Raw genomic sequence first — 16,253 nt, 5'->3', positions numbered from 1 at the left:
AAAGGGCCAGAATTAGCTGGCTGGCTTCAGGTCTGTTTGTTGGATGAGGATTGTATTCTTTCTCCTCTACCTGGAGCTCAGGTTAGGCTTTTTTTCACATGGTTAGGCTGAGTTCAAAACAAATGCAGTTGGTTGAATGTGATGGATTCAAGAGGGTGCAAGCTCAATATTTCTAGGTCCACCGTAGCAAAAGCACAACTTCCCACCGAGGTCAAGGAACAAGGGTTTTTACTGTGATATTTTTTCTTGACTGAGACATGCGTGAGACAAGCTTTCAGGCACAAAGCACCCCTCCTTTGGTTTAGGTACTTTGTACCTAAGAGCTTTTCTAACACTTCTTCCAGGAATGCAGTTAATTAAATAAAAAGATATCACCAAAAACCCCTTACTTCCTGTTTATTTCCTGGACCATCACAGCTGCAACAGCCCTTCATCCTCATTGATGCAGGACATGCTTGCAGCACCACCACAGCACGTAAGTGTAAGTGTAGCTCTTTGGTGCTCTCTTGCGGTTGGTTACAATAGAGGATTTATGAGCTATTCCTTCAGCAGTCCCTTCTCACATCCCCTGGGACGCTCTGCATTGATGCTTTCTCTCACACAGGACAGAGTCACTTTTGGAGGAAATTTCCCAGAGTCAAAACTTGTTAGTCCAAGAGAGCTGGGAGTCAGAAGGGTGCTGGAGTGCAAATTTCACCTTTGCTAGGATGGGGTACTAAGGTACTAACAGAGAAAAGAACGGTACAAGGTACTAACAACGAGGTACTAAGGTACTAACAAGGAAAAGAAAAAAAAACCCTGATTTCCGATACAGGAAATGATCTAAGTAATTATCAAGCAGTAAGAATTTTTGACACAATTTAAAAAAAAAAAAGGACAGAAAAAATCCTGGATTTTTCTTCTCTCATCTCAGACCCAACTAGATATTACACAAAATTGTCTTGGCCATATCCTTCTGTTTGGGATGCATGGCGCTGCACTTCCCAACAAACAAGGCAGCAGGGAAAGCTTTCTTCTAGCTTGCTATAAGTCAGACTTTTCTTCCTATCCCTTCTGTTTGTTTTCACATCCCCTCCCCTCCCAATTTTCCCATTTGGGAGTGGACAGACAGACATCTGACCTCACAGCTGTACTGGAGAGGCAAAGCCAGAGGAGGTAAAGGCAAGGAAGAGATGCTAGGAAGTTCAGCTTCAGAGCTTACCCCTCCTGGGACGTTGTCTCTGCCTTCACTCCAGACAGATGCATTCTTCAGTCTTGGCTAGACTCGGGAGAGTTTCATGCTCCTTGAACCTGCTGGCAGAAGCCTGTCAAGGTACACGGTCTGGTCCCTGAAGAAGGGCTTTCCAGAGCTGCCTGTGCCAGGTCCGCTTCAGCGACTGTCCCTTTCAATCATGCAAAGCGTCTTGGTCAGTTGTCAAATGGTACAGGAAAGTATTTTCATTCGGTGCTGTCTGTAGCAGCAAACAAAGCCATGGCCTAGATTTGACAGGAGGCAACGAATGATCCCCCACCATGTCTTTTGTCTTTGGATCAGGGAAGTGCAGTGGACGCTATGGGTGAAGTGATTGTGTGTGTGTGTGTGTTTGAACCACAAAATCCATTGCAAAATTGAGGGTTTTTAATGGTTCCCACTTTTTAACACTCCACTAAAATAAGCAATTAGGTGGTAAAAAAAAAGAAGAAACTGAGAGATCAGATGAAACGCACAATAGGAGCAGTGTAGCTTATTGATGTTTTCCAGATTCCTGTTATTTTCTTATTAATGTTTTTTTTTTATGCAAGTGTCACTGAGGGAGGACAGGGAAAATGTTTTAATGAAGCTTCATTCAGTTTGTTTCTCAGGTATCTACCAGACTCTCATACAGGGGGTGCAGAACTCGGCAAGCAGCAATATATATATAAAAAAAAAAATCCGTGTAAAGACTGAAAAGTAGCATGCACATCAAGAAATAATTAAATCTTCACGTAAGAAATGGTATGCTGAGGTTGGGGGGAAATGTGAACATCTTCAAAGTGAGGGTGTGAAAAAATGTTCTCTACAGGGTATAATATTTGGAAGCTAAAGTTTCTATCTTCAAGAGTCCATTTCATAGGGCATGTCTCAATTAAAGAACCTATGACATATAAATTAGTTTTCTCTTGCCAAGCAACATATAATTCTTAAAACATTTTTTAAACTGCAGATGTGCAGGTGTGTGTATGCATATATACATGCAACACATGCAGACATATATACACCTCCGCATAATTTGTGTGTATGTATGTGTATTATCATATTTCATCAGACAGGAAGATAGCAGATACACAGATCAATGGATCTATCTAGCAAAATATGCTGCTAGGCTGAGAGACTTGCACACGCCCTGTTATACTTTATTTATATTGAAGTAGGACCCGACCACAATTGTAATCCTGACTCAAGACACAAAATTAAAATTATACTGGTGTGTGTATTCAATGACTAAATAGCAGTTATAAGAGCTATCGTATTTTCATTCATTTTTCTGCTTGTATTCAAATTCTCCTAAGAATTTGAATACAAGCAGAAAAATGAATAAGAGCATACCTAACTTGAATCACACTGCGAGACATGCTTGCATACCTTGCTGAATCAAGGTGTTAAATGTATTGTAATAACCCCTAACCTAAAAGATCCAGTTACGGCCAGGGGATTGCTGTCCAGAAGATAATCATTTCATCTAGCAAGAATGCTCAAGGCTTTCATATATGTCTTTATCCTACCCTGCAGTGGAAATAAAACATGACAAATGTTTCTATGAAGCAGAACCGTGTCATGGTGTCATCGTAAAGCAGGCTCATGGGGTTTCGCAAGGCAGAGAAAGGGGCTGTCTTTGAATTTGGTGGGTGAGCGATAATGTCATTCTTGCTAAAATGATCTTGTTTGGATAGCTACTGTTGCACTTGAATTATGTTTAAATGCCTTTAATAACTTCCCAAATCCAAAGCTAGAACTTTTCTATGTATCCTCTCTCTGGTCAGAAGTGACTAGAGATCCATGAACCTCAAAAACCTTCCCCCTAAACCTTCATCTAAGCTACAACCTCACAACAAAATGGTTTGATTTAAGCTGTGCTCTGATCAGTTTGAGATTAGGGTTCCTTGATCTTTGACATTGTATAAATAGTAGAAAGCAGTGTCTTCCTCTGACTCTAAGACACATGTAGGTAGCTGGGCCTTTGCTTTGCTCATTTTAGGAGCATCCTCCTTGCACCTCACAACCGGAACAAATGCTTTTTTTTAACACATAAAGTCAGATTTAATTTTAAGCGCTGATCTTTGCATGCAAAAGTGATTGTGCTTGCCAAAGTTGTTGCTGACCCTGCATTTCTTTAAGTGATACAAACACTTAAGAGTTATATGCCTTTACTGATGTCTGGAGAATGAGGGATTACGTACTGATATTGAAGCTGTTCCTCTAGCAGACAAACTTAAGGGGGAATAAGGATGTGGTGGCAGACTCTGTGTGGGAGAACATATTAGAGTGATTTACACCTCCAGGTGCAAGGAATTTGCTGGACTTTTGACTGTTCATTTAAGAGAAATTTCATGGTAAATTAAACTGAGGAAAAGCAGGGGTCAATAAACAAAAAAGGACCATTCAAGGATGTGCAGATGAAGTGAAAATCATCACACACCTGCACAAAGCCTCAGTAATCAGAGACTAGAACTAGACATCGCCAAATAAAGGAGATCATCTCTGTTGAGATGTGTCCCAGCACACACAGTCCTCTTACCTGGGTGAAACACATCTCACCTGTTGTCCCACCAGCTGATCTTGTAGGACAATGGGTGATGTGTTCCCTGCTTCCAGGGACACACCTCCACCAAACTGTGCAGCAGCACCAGCCCAACTTTCCCCACTTCCAGAGATGTCCCCTGGAGGTCACTGGGGGCTCATCTCTGGAAGTGGGGAAACTGGGCAGGCATTTCTGGGGAGGCTGGAGAGTATGGGCAGCTCCAGGCTGCCCGTGGTCTCCCACCAAAAAGTAAATACATGTTCACCGCAATCAGGCAGGGCAAATGATTGCAGCTTTTTGTTGCAGCTACGAATTTGGGCATTTGCAGTATGACAAAGGGTTTGAACATCTATTTGCTTTCACTTTCTGCTGCCATAAAAATGTTTATGGAGGCACAAAGGCAACAAAAGGTGACATCTAATTGCACCCAGGCTCCCAGGCTTGGGGAAGGAGACCTGCATGGGTTTGGAGAGATGGAGTCCACCCTCCTGCACATTGCAGGATTTTGTGGCAGCCCCTCCATGGTGTTATTTGAGTTCCACGGCTTGAAGGGTCACCACTATGCCCAGCCTATCCATACACTTCACCTGGTCTACACACTTGATCAGCATATCCCTTGCCTTGACCTAGATAGTTTGCTTGCCTCCTCTAAGCTCTATGGTGGAGATATTCAGCAGCCCACCCAGGTGTCTGTTGTCTCTATACAGCCTCTGTGAGCTAACAGTGTCATGGAAGGACTTGCATCAGCCTTCTACAATGGAGCAAAAATCCTTGAGACCATCTCTGGAAGTTTGGGCACTTGCTGAGATGCTTAAATATTATTCAGGGAATGGAAATCTTGGCATAAAAAAATGTGAACATCTTTAGTTTAGCGCAGTTCCAAACTCAGCATCTTTTCCTACCTTGCTGAGCTGCATGGTCATGCTCCTTTCCAGAGACTTCACTACCAGTTCTAAAAAGTCAAACCCTTGCCCCCAAATCATTTCATAACACATGAATGGAGGTAATGACACTCTTGTCCATACAGCCCAAAGAAGAAGTCACTCTAGCTTGATTAAGCATGGAGGGGGGCAATCTCCAGTGGAGGTGACGGGCTGGGCTGGTGGAGCACAATGTTCAGTTCCTGTCTCTGCAGGGACTTCCTTTATGATCACAGGGAAATCATGTGCTCCCATTGCCTCAACTTCTTAGTTGGAAAAGAGGAAAAGAATATTTCTTTTTTCTCCTCATTTGGTTTGCCTTGTCTGTTTAGATAGCTATCTCTGTGGCAGGGGTTGTCTCTTAGTTGTGTTTGCATGACGGCCATCATACTTGGGTCCTGGATATATCACTGTCTTCTACCTTAGGTACTTAGGTACTCCTTTCCCTTAGTTAGCTAAGCAGTTCACTGTATATAATGTTTAGCCTAAGTATGCTCATGGGAGGCAGGGAAGTGCTCGCCATGGAGACCCAGAGAAATGAAGGCTCAGATCTTCAAAATGGCTACTGTATGTCTACACTCGCCCCTGTTGCAGGCCACTGATGGAGCCTGTGCTTACCTTCTCTACTGATCCCCACCCTGCCTGCAGCAAGGATGAGCGCAGACACAGTGCATCATCAAGCTCTGCAGTGGAGGGGAGCACTGTGAAGGGATGGGCATCATGGCACAGCTCTGTGCCACCAGTTCCCCATGCTGAATTAAACCTTTGCGGTCTGCATCAAACCGCTCTATGGGCTGGACCCAGCACACAGGTTATAGGTTGATCCTTGCCCTTGACGATCTAGGGCTAAGTGATTTGCCTACGGTCACACAGCAAGTCTGGCAGGGCAGGGAATTGACCCTGGTTCTTCCTCCTAAAAAGCTCACTATTAAAATGTCCTTCTCCTCCTCTAAGTGGCATTGTAATGCAAACCATAAGTGGCCTAAGGGGCCAGAAAGTGAACCCCCTCACACCAGTGTGACTGAGATCAGGAATGTACTTACACTGAAAAGACCTGTTGTTCCTCCTGGGGGGCAGCGGTGGGGTACGACTAGGGAAAAAAAATGTTTCCTATGACCTGACTGACCCACTTTATCTACCCACAGGGGAAGCATTACATTTGGCCAGGGATTTTGGCTACACCTGCGAAACAGAGTTCCCAGCCAAGGCAGTAGGAGAGCATCTGGCCAGACAGCACATGGAACAGAAAGAACAAACAGCAAGGAAAAAGATGATCTTAGCAACAAAGTAAGCAAGAAAAAAAAGTATTCCACACTGTATGTCTGCCTGGATACTTTTCATACTGAGCACTGGTAGTTTACTATGATTCGTATTACAATAGTGCCCAAAGACAGCAAATAAGATGAGGACCCGTTTGTGCTAAGCCAGTGATTTTCAACCAGGGAGCCACATGACCCTGGGGTGCCTGAAGATCCTTTCAAGGGTGCCATGGGGTGCCACACAATGTTGGCACTGTTAGGCATGCAAGCACAATTCACAAGATAATCCTAGAGATTTCAAATAGGAATCTACAGTGTTTGAAACCATTCTGCCTTGATGCTCTTTGCAATAGAAGAACTGCTCGGTTATTTTCGGTAGTCAAAAAACAAGTGAAAACTAGGAGTGGGCATTTTCTGAGGGGTGCCTTGAGCCTAAGAGGGTTGAGAATGTAGAGACAGTTGAAGACGGCCCTTAACTGAAAAAAGCTTACACATTGTCTGAAATGAAGGAAGAGCATAAGTCTTTGCAGGTGTCGGACTCTGGTAGGCGCCATCGGGGTGAAGTAGTGTGAGTCACGTCAGGCGGTGCACATGATATCGGGATGCCATCTGTGATATTATGCTACTGCTACTCCTAACAACCTCGTTCATTGTAATAAAGAGACCACAGGTTCCAGTTTTTAGTACCAAGGACTCTTCCAGGTCCACAAACAACCCCAGTATTAACATCAAGCACATTCAGGCATGTTAGCCAGGTGCTAGCCAGGTTATCTGGCTACATGGCACCAGCATAAAACACAGCCCCTAGCTCAATACATAGTATTCAGAGTCCCAGGCCCCTCTTTATAGACCAGGCAAAACACTTCATGTCACAGCATATGCATCCTAGTTTGTATCAAACACTAAACATCTGTAGGTGATATCATTCACATCCAGTTCTCACCAGACCCTGCAACCTCCCTGTCGAATAAGGGAACCTGTTTTCTAAGTCATGCTACTGTTTAATTTGGTGGCTTGTACCCATAGTATCCACTGCTTTCCATCTGTTGCCCTTCTGAGATGCCCAAGACCTAATACTCCTAACTTTCCCAGCATTTCTGCATGTACCATATATAATCTGCTTTCTAGTCACCAAGGTCTATTGCTCATGCTGTTACTGAGACCATGCTGTTAAAAAAAACAAACAGTTCTACTGGAAGGGAGACATATGATTTACACTAGTTGGACCTTATGTTTGATGCCCATCCCATGTTATCATTTTTCTTGTACTGCTAGACAGGGGATCTGTCGGCCCTTTAGAGCACCCATCAGATGTCATCATATCCCTTCTGCAGCCAGTGCTATTAAGCCCTGCTGCCTTGCAGAGCTGAGATATGTTAGAACAATATGTGCTAGTGCTCACAAGGGGCTATGAAGCACAGTGCTCTGCATGGGGTCTTATGGGTGGTAAGATAGGTGTGGATCTCACTATGGATCTTATTCATGCATTCAAGCTACTAAGCCCATGGTGAAACTGCAGGTTAAGAGACAAAATGAATGCAGAGTATAAGCAGCGCGCTTCCCCTGTTGGACACTGATACAGCCCGATGAATTTCAGAATAACTAAATAGCAAAGATGTTGCTTCAATGCCAAGCTGCTCGTGGACAGCTCATGGACAGCTGTGTACACCTTGGAGTATTTAATGGGTAGATTGTGCCTCCAGGCACAGCCCCCGGCAAAGGGCGGTCTCTGTGAGCTGTGTCACCAGAGGACTAGCCTCAGGAGGCCCCACTCCTCAGGCTTGCCCCTTCTCTCTCCTTTCTCTAGGAAAATACATGGTAAATTGTCACTGGCTTATGCCAGCAGCAAATTACTGTCCTCCCCAGATGGGATTAACTCTGCTGGATGGCCCACAAGAGAATACCTAAGTATCTGTCCAGTCTACTCCCATCCCATCTACCATCCCATCCCATCTTGTGCCCACTTCACTCTTGGTAGGCTATCTGAAGGCTCTCAGTGGCTATCTTTTCCATTTAATGCCCTTGCACCGATGCATAGTCCCAGTTATAACCTAACTCATGTATCACATTGTGTGTATACACCTGTAGGGGAAAAATAGGTAGAAGGGAAGGGAAACAGAAGTTTTAAATGTAAAGATGGCCTAAAGCTTAACAAATCAATTGCTAATTTGCAGAGACATAATATATCATATTTCTCCTCCATGGGCAAAAAATACTAACCAGTGGCCTCAAGTTAACAATACGTTTAAAAAAGTAAAGCTAACATTTATTGTACAATTGTACAAAATGACTAACGTTGTGTAATGGGCTGGCAAGAGTGTATGCTATCACTGCCCTCTGCTGGGTGGAGTTAGAACTAGTAAACTGCAGATCCCAGTTCTCATATTATTGGGTGCCCACATGTTACAATGTCAGGTATCATATATAGGTCTGTAATATAATGTTGCCTCCATAGCTATACTAACAGTAAGCATTCACCTTTTAGCACTGAGGCCTACACGTTTGCAGCAGGAAACTTTGAGTTCTTGCCTTGCGGCTGACCTAGTCACCATGCTAGTGTCCATCATGAAGAATATGAAACCGGGGCAGCTCTGCATAATTGTGCTGCTCTCAGAAATTACATTGAAATGCATAGGTGCAGTAGACACACAAAAACATGCTTTATCTAAGGAAGGAATGGAATGAACTTGTGTTTGTGTGGATGCATTGTCACTGCCCTCTGGTGGACTGAATCAGAACTGGGTGTCCTTGACAGACCTGGTAAGATTTTCTTTCTTAAAAAAAAAAATGAATAGGAAAAAAATGGCCAAGGAATTCTAAAGGAAGTCTACATATTTTTTTTGTAATCATTTGGAACACATTTTTAAAACAATTAAGAATAATCTAAATGTTGATTATTTTTTTTTTGAAATGTCAAAAAAAATCTAAAAAGTTTGAACGTTCTGCTGCATTTCTTATGGTGCCATTGCAATAAGAATCATAGTAAAGCACAAGTATTTCATATGCTGAGGCTTATATTGAAGAGTCTCCTTCAACTCAAGGGGGAGAGGATGTTTCTTCTGTGGCAGTAAACTTTGGTGTCTAATCCTGCCAATTCTGATTTATGACTTGTATCAATTGGGAATCCTGTTCTGGAGTAGTTCTCCACTGTGTTGCATCCAGCATAAACACAGAACAAAAGGCCACCCCTGTCCTAATAACCACAGTGAGGTGCTACCCAGTGACAATCAGGAAGGCATAGGTGACTATACTTGCATTACAGGTGAAGGGTCTTAGTGAAAGTTGTAAGCCATCCATTTCCTTGAAGAGGAAACCACATTGAAGTATAACTGCAGAGCTTGAAAATCAGACTCTGCAGGGCTTATCTGCAGAGCTTGAAAATCATACAACTATCTAAAAGTGGGGAGGAAGTAGCCTGACATAGTAATGGTATCCGCTGTAGATATGAAAGCAAGTTTAAAAAATATCAACATATCAGAGTCTTGCTGGGCTTTTTCAACTCTCTAAACACTGATGAAAACCATTACAACATCAGAGCTTCAGAGCCACAAAGGCCTTGTGGAAACCTAAATTATTTGCACATGACCAGACTTCACTCCTTAAAAGTCTCCCCGTTTTTAAAAATGTCAGACCCTCAGAGCAGCCAACCTCACTGTAGAGTCCCTCAGACCAGCCAACCACCCTGTATACAGCTGCAAGCTTGGCCATCATCTCTATATCCTCCACTCCATTGCACACCCATCATTTGAATGCATTACCCGGAGAGTCTGTCCATCCATCTGTCCTTCCTTGCTTCCTTCCTTCCTACCTGTTTTTGTATCAATGAAGGCAATTAGAATTACTACAAACACAATGCTTATCACCTGAATTCACATCTTGAACTAAGAGAAAATTTGAAGAAGTAACAGTCTATCCCCAACTTTTCCACGTGTGGCAAAAGTGATTAAATTAACTAAATAAAATGGTTTCCTGTGAATGATGAGCAACAGATCAGGTCAATGCACAGGGCCATGCCATCTGGCCAGAGGGCCCCCCATGAATCCAGGTGTTTAGCTGTGGGGGAGCTGTGCCGGTATTAATTGACCTGGTTCCCAGAGCTGTGGCAATTAATGTTGCCACCACTCCCCACTCCCAAATTTCCAGACCTGTGGATATACATTTGTATGGCATATAATGTACACCCCAATTTTTACCAGATAGTGTTAGGGGGAAAAGGTATAGTTATATATGAGAAAATATGGTAATATGATGATTCAGTCTGCCAGAGCAAGTAACTGGGGAACACCTAGCTCATTTTTTTTTGAGCTCCTTGGAAAGAGTCGTCAGAGTGAGCTGATGCTTTTTCTTAGTTTTCATTTATAACATGGGGGTGTCCTTCTTTTCCTTCATGTACTCTTACCATGCCAGAAAGGAAGAGAGATTAGCTGAGCACTTGGGTCCATTCTGGTACTTCCCATAGTCAAAATGCAACATCTTTTAAGCTGAGCCTTTCCAATAGATGGGATTTGGAAGAAGGGTCTGGAAAATACCATGGACAGGCCTACAGGATACAGGAAAGCATTTGTAAGCCATTGTGTTTGACTAATTGCTAGTGTGAAAAGGATTTGTTTTCCCTCTATGAGGCAGATTCATTAAAATATATGCTGTCTTTACATAAATGCCTGCATAACTTTACCAAGAAAAGGGATAGATAATCGACTTGGCTATGAGTTGGCATCAATGCGATCCTTTGAACAAGTCATCTAGCAGTTCCAGGTTCCCTGCCCTAAAACAAATGAACATCTCGAGATTTCCAGGGCTGTCCTGGAATTCAGGACTCTGCCCTTGTGTCCTGAAGAGTCCCCACAATGAGAGTTTTGTCCTGAATTTGGAAAAATGGTCCGACCCCTGTAACATTCCCGTGTTGTCAGGCAGCATCCTGCTGAATCAGAAGACACAGTACAGTTCTGACAGGTTACTGTGAGCTTGTAATTATACTGTATCCAGGCCAAGGGGTTGCTCCTGGTTCCTTCCCACTTGGTTGGTGTGGCATCGTGCCCAGGCCAGGCAGCTCATTAGCCCACCCACAGCAATGCACTGAAGTGTTATTCTCTAACCAAAACTGGAAGTGGTGCTGAATGCTCCCAGTTCTGGAGGGTTGCAGTATGTCCAGGGCTGTCTCTCAGAGTTACAACCCTAAAAAAAAAAAATAAAAGGTTCACTTTCCAGTACCTATTTGCCGAAGTTAGACTAGATGAGACCACTAGCTGAGAGGATAGCAGTCTACTGCTATCCAAACTGCTACTGGAGTTGTCCCTTTAGCTTAAGGTAGCTGTGGCATTGAAGTTCCCATCTGCAAACACTGTAGATGACCCATGAAGTCAATCATTGCCTTAGAATGAGATTTTTTTTAAACACTTGTACATCTCCCTTTAGTGGCTGGTCAATGATACTAGCACCTTGCTTTCATACACCATATTTTCTAGCATACAACACACGCCAGAATATAATACAAGCCTTATTTTTAAAGGCAGAATAAAGAAAATAAGATGGGTCCTTGTACTATGTATCTAAATAATGGCAGCTAGGGAGCTGAACCTGCTCATTGTTCTGCTGCCTGTGGATCACTGAAGATTTTACTTTCAGTTTCAACCACTAAATGGCAGATCCTGTTCTTAACACATTTCTTGGATATAACACATACCCCAATTGCCAACAGCATTTTTTCTGGGTGGAGGGGTGCATATTTTATGTGAGAAAATATGGTGGTGCTTTTCAAAGCATGTACACTATTACTGTCTCCATTGGACAGATGGGGAAACGGAGGCACGGTGTTGTCAAATAAGTAGAGAGCAGGTTAGCCCTTAGATGAACAATTAGTCGGTCTACACAACGGTTGTCATCTTGCACACAAGAAGAGTATCCATCCAAATTCTTCATTGACATAGGCTATGTTAAGTGTTGACTTAACAGGCCTTCAAACCAAACCCGGCTTGTAGCATTGACCCAGTTTAACACCTCTACGACTGATTGCTCCATCATCTCAGACACTTTTTAAAGGTGTGAGCCTGCATTTACACTAGATGGAAAATCACATTAATGGCATTGAAGCTAACCTGGTTTCAAACATTATCTATTTCCCTGCTTTAGACAGGGCCTCAGAGAGACTGGGCTGGAGATCCTACTAGCAACGTCCTGCACCAGTTTCTGGTCATATTTCCCCTGTAGACTATCTTCTCTCATTCCACTCTGTTAAATATTTCTGGTCTAGAGCTTGAGTGAAAAAGGTTGTAAAATGTAATGGTTACGAGAAGGCTGTCAAGCCCTTTTTAAATGATTCCCTTTTCTTTTAGGCAAATATGTAAAGAATTCCAGGACCTGCTGAGTCAAGACAGATCGCCCCTTGGATCCTCCAGACCAACTCCAATATTAGACCTTGATATCCAGAGACATTTAACACACTTCAGGTATGATCATTGAAGTGATGTGTGAAACAGCTTCCTAAAGGAAAATGCATTTGTGGTTATCTGAATAGCAGAGGCTCTGGAGAGCTTGTTGGGAGCCTCTTTGCACTGAATTTCTGGTACAGGAATTGGTATATATGGAAGGCAAAATTCCAGTGCTAGGGAAAGGCTCTGGGTAGATTTTATTGTGCATGTGGATTTAACTATCGGTTATGCAATTATATTCCTTCAAGTCCTGAAAACCATGAATGCATCTGTTTTAAGAGCATGCAGCATCTAAGCCCAAAGATTAAATAACAAAAAAGCAGCAAGGAGGAGGATCCAGTCATTTTTGGTTAATTTTTTTTGCAGGGCCTTGCGCAGGATGGAATATCATAACACGTAGGCACTTAAGTCCACTTACACGCCTAATAGGTGGAATAGAATTAGGCTCACCATGTTCAGACACAATGACTACTTATTTCTGGGCCTAGGCCCTAGGACAGGGGCGGGCAATTATTTTGGGCGGAGGGCCGCTTACTGAGTTTTGGCAAGCCATCAAGGGCCGCATGACAGGCAGTCAGGGGCAGATAAACATTAATTTCTAAATTTTTAGGGGCACTGTGGGCCAGACAGAATTGCCTGGCAGGCCGCATCCAGCCCACGAGCCACATTTTGCCCACCCCTGCCCTAGGATCTACAAAAACACCTACAGAGAACAGCACCAAGGCGTTGGAACAGAGGTCAGGGCTTCACTGCGCCCACCCCCAAAACTTGATAGACCAAAGTTTATAGATAGACCAAAGGTGGCAGAAGTGAACTATTATTTCCATTTTGCCTGAGGTACAGAGAAACTAAGGGCTAGCTTTTCAAAGGTAGTCAGCCACATGAAGAGACAGACCATTAACTAGTGAGATTTCCAGAACTGTTTATTAGCCAGTTGCTGATGTATTCACCTCTAGCTCATTGCTGTAGCAGAGAGACATAGTTTGAGCCCTCATCCAGACTTGTGCTGATCCCTGCCTAAATCATCCAGACTCTAAGATGGGCACCTTGCTATTGGGGTTAGGGAGTGAAGGACCATATGTGATGCTAACCCCATCTTTCCCCAGTGTTCCCTTGGCTAATGAACTTCAAACAATACTGGCTTGATAGGGCCTTTTAGGCTTGGGTGGACCTTTGCCTTGTGTGTCTGACTCTATCGTTATAAACATTGGTTCAGGGCTTTTAAAAATCCCACTAGGTACTTTGTGGCATTGTTAGGCAGCTAAGTGCCTTTGGAAATCTACCGCTAAGTCATTTGCCCAAGATCTGTGGTAGAGCTTGTAGAGCGAATTAACATGTTCTGCACATTAAAGAAGTTTTTAAAACAAGAAATAGAAGAAATGGATAAAATATCAAAGGTCTCACCTTGGAAAGCCATTTTATCTGGCTTCCCTCCTTTCTGTCTCTGCCTTACTCCAAGGGAACTGCAATTCCAACTCTGGTTAAGAGATCTGGGTTCTCTGCAGGGAACTAAACAAGGCAGGACATACGTTGTAAGGGTTTCATCCAACCAATGCTGTACTCTGCAGAAGTGAGGTTGGGCCTATATGAGAGTAGCCCCTGACCTCACAAAGGTGCTTCCTGTCACACAGTATCTTCAGTGAGATGACACATGAGCTTAAAGTGGGGCATCAGGGCCTAAATGCAGGACTACCTTGACTGATGCTCGACTGTCTTTGGCCTTCTTGTTTGGATATCATTTGGACATCCAAGCCAGCCCAGGAAGTAGGAAATTCCCTCTTAATTACTGGAGTTATGGGTTTTTACCATACACTTCCCAGCTTCTGGAGTTAGTAACCAGAACCTAAGATGTAATTTTGAATTTTGTCCCCAGTTCTATAAAGGGCCAAACCAACTCCTGGATCCAGACACCCTGAACATTTGGGATGGGATCTGGATACAGATCTATATGAAATATGGGCCAGGTTTTGTTCCCAGGTATTTCCAAAATGATATTTTGAGTGTGACTGTGCCCTCTAGTGGTCACAGGTAAGTAGCTGTTTATCCTTACAGAGAGAAACTTTACCAGTATGGGAAAAAGGTATTGTGCCCAACTCTCAACATTAGGAATTCAGATCAATGCATCAATTATAGCCCAAACTCTCTGTATTAATGAGAGATTCAGTCCCTTAATGTATAAGGAATAGACAAGCACGTTGGCTAATGAGTTCTAGCCTTATTTGTTCCACTTGTTTTAAAATGAATATATTCATTTTTGTATTAATGCTATTCATCGCTCCTATGGTGTGCAATGAATTCATCCCAGGCTGTGAGCTTGCTACATGTCACAATGGGATGTGTAGGTGGGAGACCTTCTTTCAGATGGGAGACCTCCAAGGTTAAAATTGGGCGTTGTAAGGCATGGTGCTGAACATGCCGGGGTGTCCTTTGTGCTCCCTACAGTAGGGGTCGATCTTTCTCTGAGTCAGTCCATGTTCTTATCAGCTACTAATGGGCTTTGGGCTTCTGGGGAGTCCCATATGGGATTAGATATAAAATCAAAGATCTGATTTCTACTGTCCACTAATGATCTCATAATAATGGCTGTCAAAATAGGGGTCTATTCAAATAGAATAATAAAATCATACAATGGTAGGGCTGGAAGGGACCTCATGAAGTTATCTAGTCCAGGCTCCCTGCACTTGTCTAAGTAAACCATCCTAGACAAGTGTTTGCCTGACTTATTCTTAAAAACTTTGGGAACAATCCTCTGCTACAAATGCCAGGCATAATGGCCAAAACACCAAAAACACCCTTTAACCTACCACAGGTAAAGCAGAGGGACAGGGGCCCTGCCAGCGTCCTGCCATTACAAGGACAGGAAGTAGTTTATGAAAATGTGCTCAAGAGATCTAAGGTCAGATGCTCTGGCCAAATGCCAATGCCAGTAACTCCAGTCCATTTGGCCTTTCTTAGAAGGACCAGATGTCTGTGAAATGCTTTCTACATGCTTCAGCTGTTTGTGTCAAATAAGGTACCTCCTTTCCAAAATGTATGCTGTTGATGGCACATTGCCTTAGTCCATCTGTTATGGTTTTTTTATGTACATATAGATCTCTATATTTATTTGGGCAAAATCACTGATATAAGCAGTCTAATTGATATAAGCAGTCTCCAGTCTAATGAAGTCAAAGGTTCCACTTATGCCAGGGGAAAAATGACCTATATGTTAAAATAATAATGTCAAGTGATATAATGATGAATAAATAGACTTTATTCATATTTTTTTAATTAAAAAATGAGTTTTCAGTTCTTCTGGTTCTAAAGATAACTGATAGTATTATTTATAATCTGAGCATCCGCAATGTGCTTGGTACTCTACAAATATAATATTTTCCAGACAGAAGGCAGGGCAGGGTAGCACCTTCAAGACTTAACTCATTCAGAAAGGCATAAGCTTTTATAAGCTACAGCCTACGTCATCAGATGCTTTCAAGATGAGACATAAAGTTGCCATTACAATTGTTTGCATTCATAAAAAATCTGACTCTTTTGACAAGAATAAGATACTGAGTGTGGTGACCCACCTATATTCTACTCTTAGAATATTTCCTGTAATAAATTCTTCCTCCTATATAATAAAGAATATTAGATTTCACGGCTTCCTTTACTGCGATGGGACCATTAGGTCATTATTTGAGGTTAGAAATGTCAAACTTGGAAAAGTTATTGGGAACGTTTTGTGAACATTTGGGCAAATATAGATATGTGTTTATCCTTTGACTGATCCATCTGTCCGTTCATCCATCCATCCATCCACTTTGAGCAATTTCTTATTTGAGGGGAAAATCTTGCAAAACTCATCAAGCTTCACATATATTTAGAATGCAGAAAGTTGATTGGAAGCCT

At 42.7% G+C, this 16,253-nt stretch overlaps 1 protein-coding gene across 1 annotated transcript in view; it reads left to right on the top strand.

Moving 5' to 3' along the window:
* TFAP2D (transcription factor AP-2 delta) overlaps positions 1-16,253 on the top strand; it is a 78,325-nt gene that overhangs the window by 38,258 nt on the left and 23,814 nt on the right. Inside the window, exons 5-6 of the mRNA XM_019520687.1 lie at positions 5,824-5,965; positions 12,270-12,383. Coding sequence (XP_019376232.1) covers positions 5,824-5,965; positions 12,270-12,383 — 256 coding nt within the window. The remainder of the gene's footprint in view (positions 1-5,823; positions 5,966-12,269; positions 12,384-16,253) is intronic.

The sequence above is a fragment of the Gavialis gangeticus genome, unplaced genomic scaffold (genome assembly GCF_001723915.1).
Source record: "Gavialis gangeticus isolate Ggan-Ray unplaced genomic scaffold, GavGan_comp1, whole genome shotgun sequence".
Taxonomy (NCBI): Eukaryota; Metazoa; Chordata; order Crocodylia; family Gavialidae; genus Gavialis; species Gavialis gangeticus.
Note: the sequence above shows the minus strand (reverse complement) of the source record. Positions and strands in the feature narration are given on the sequence as shown.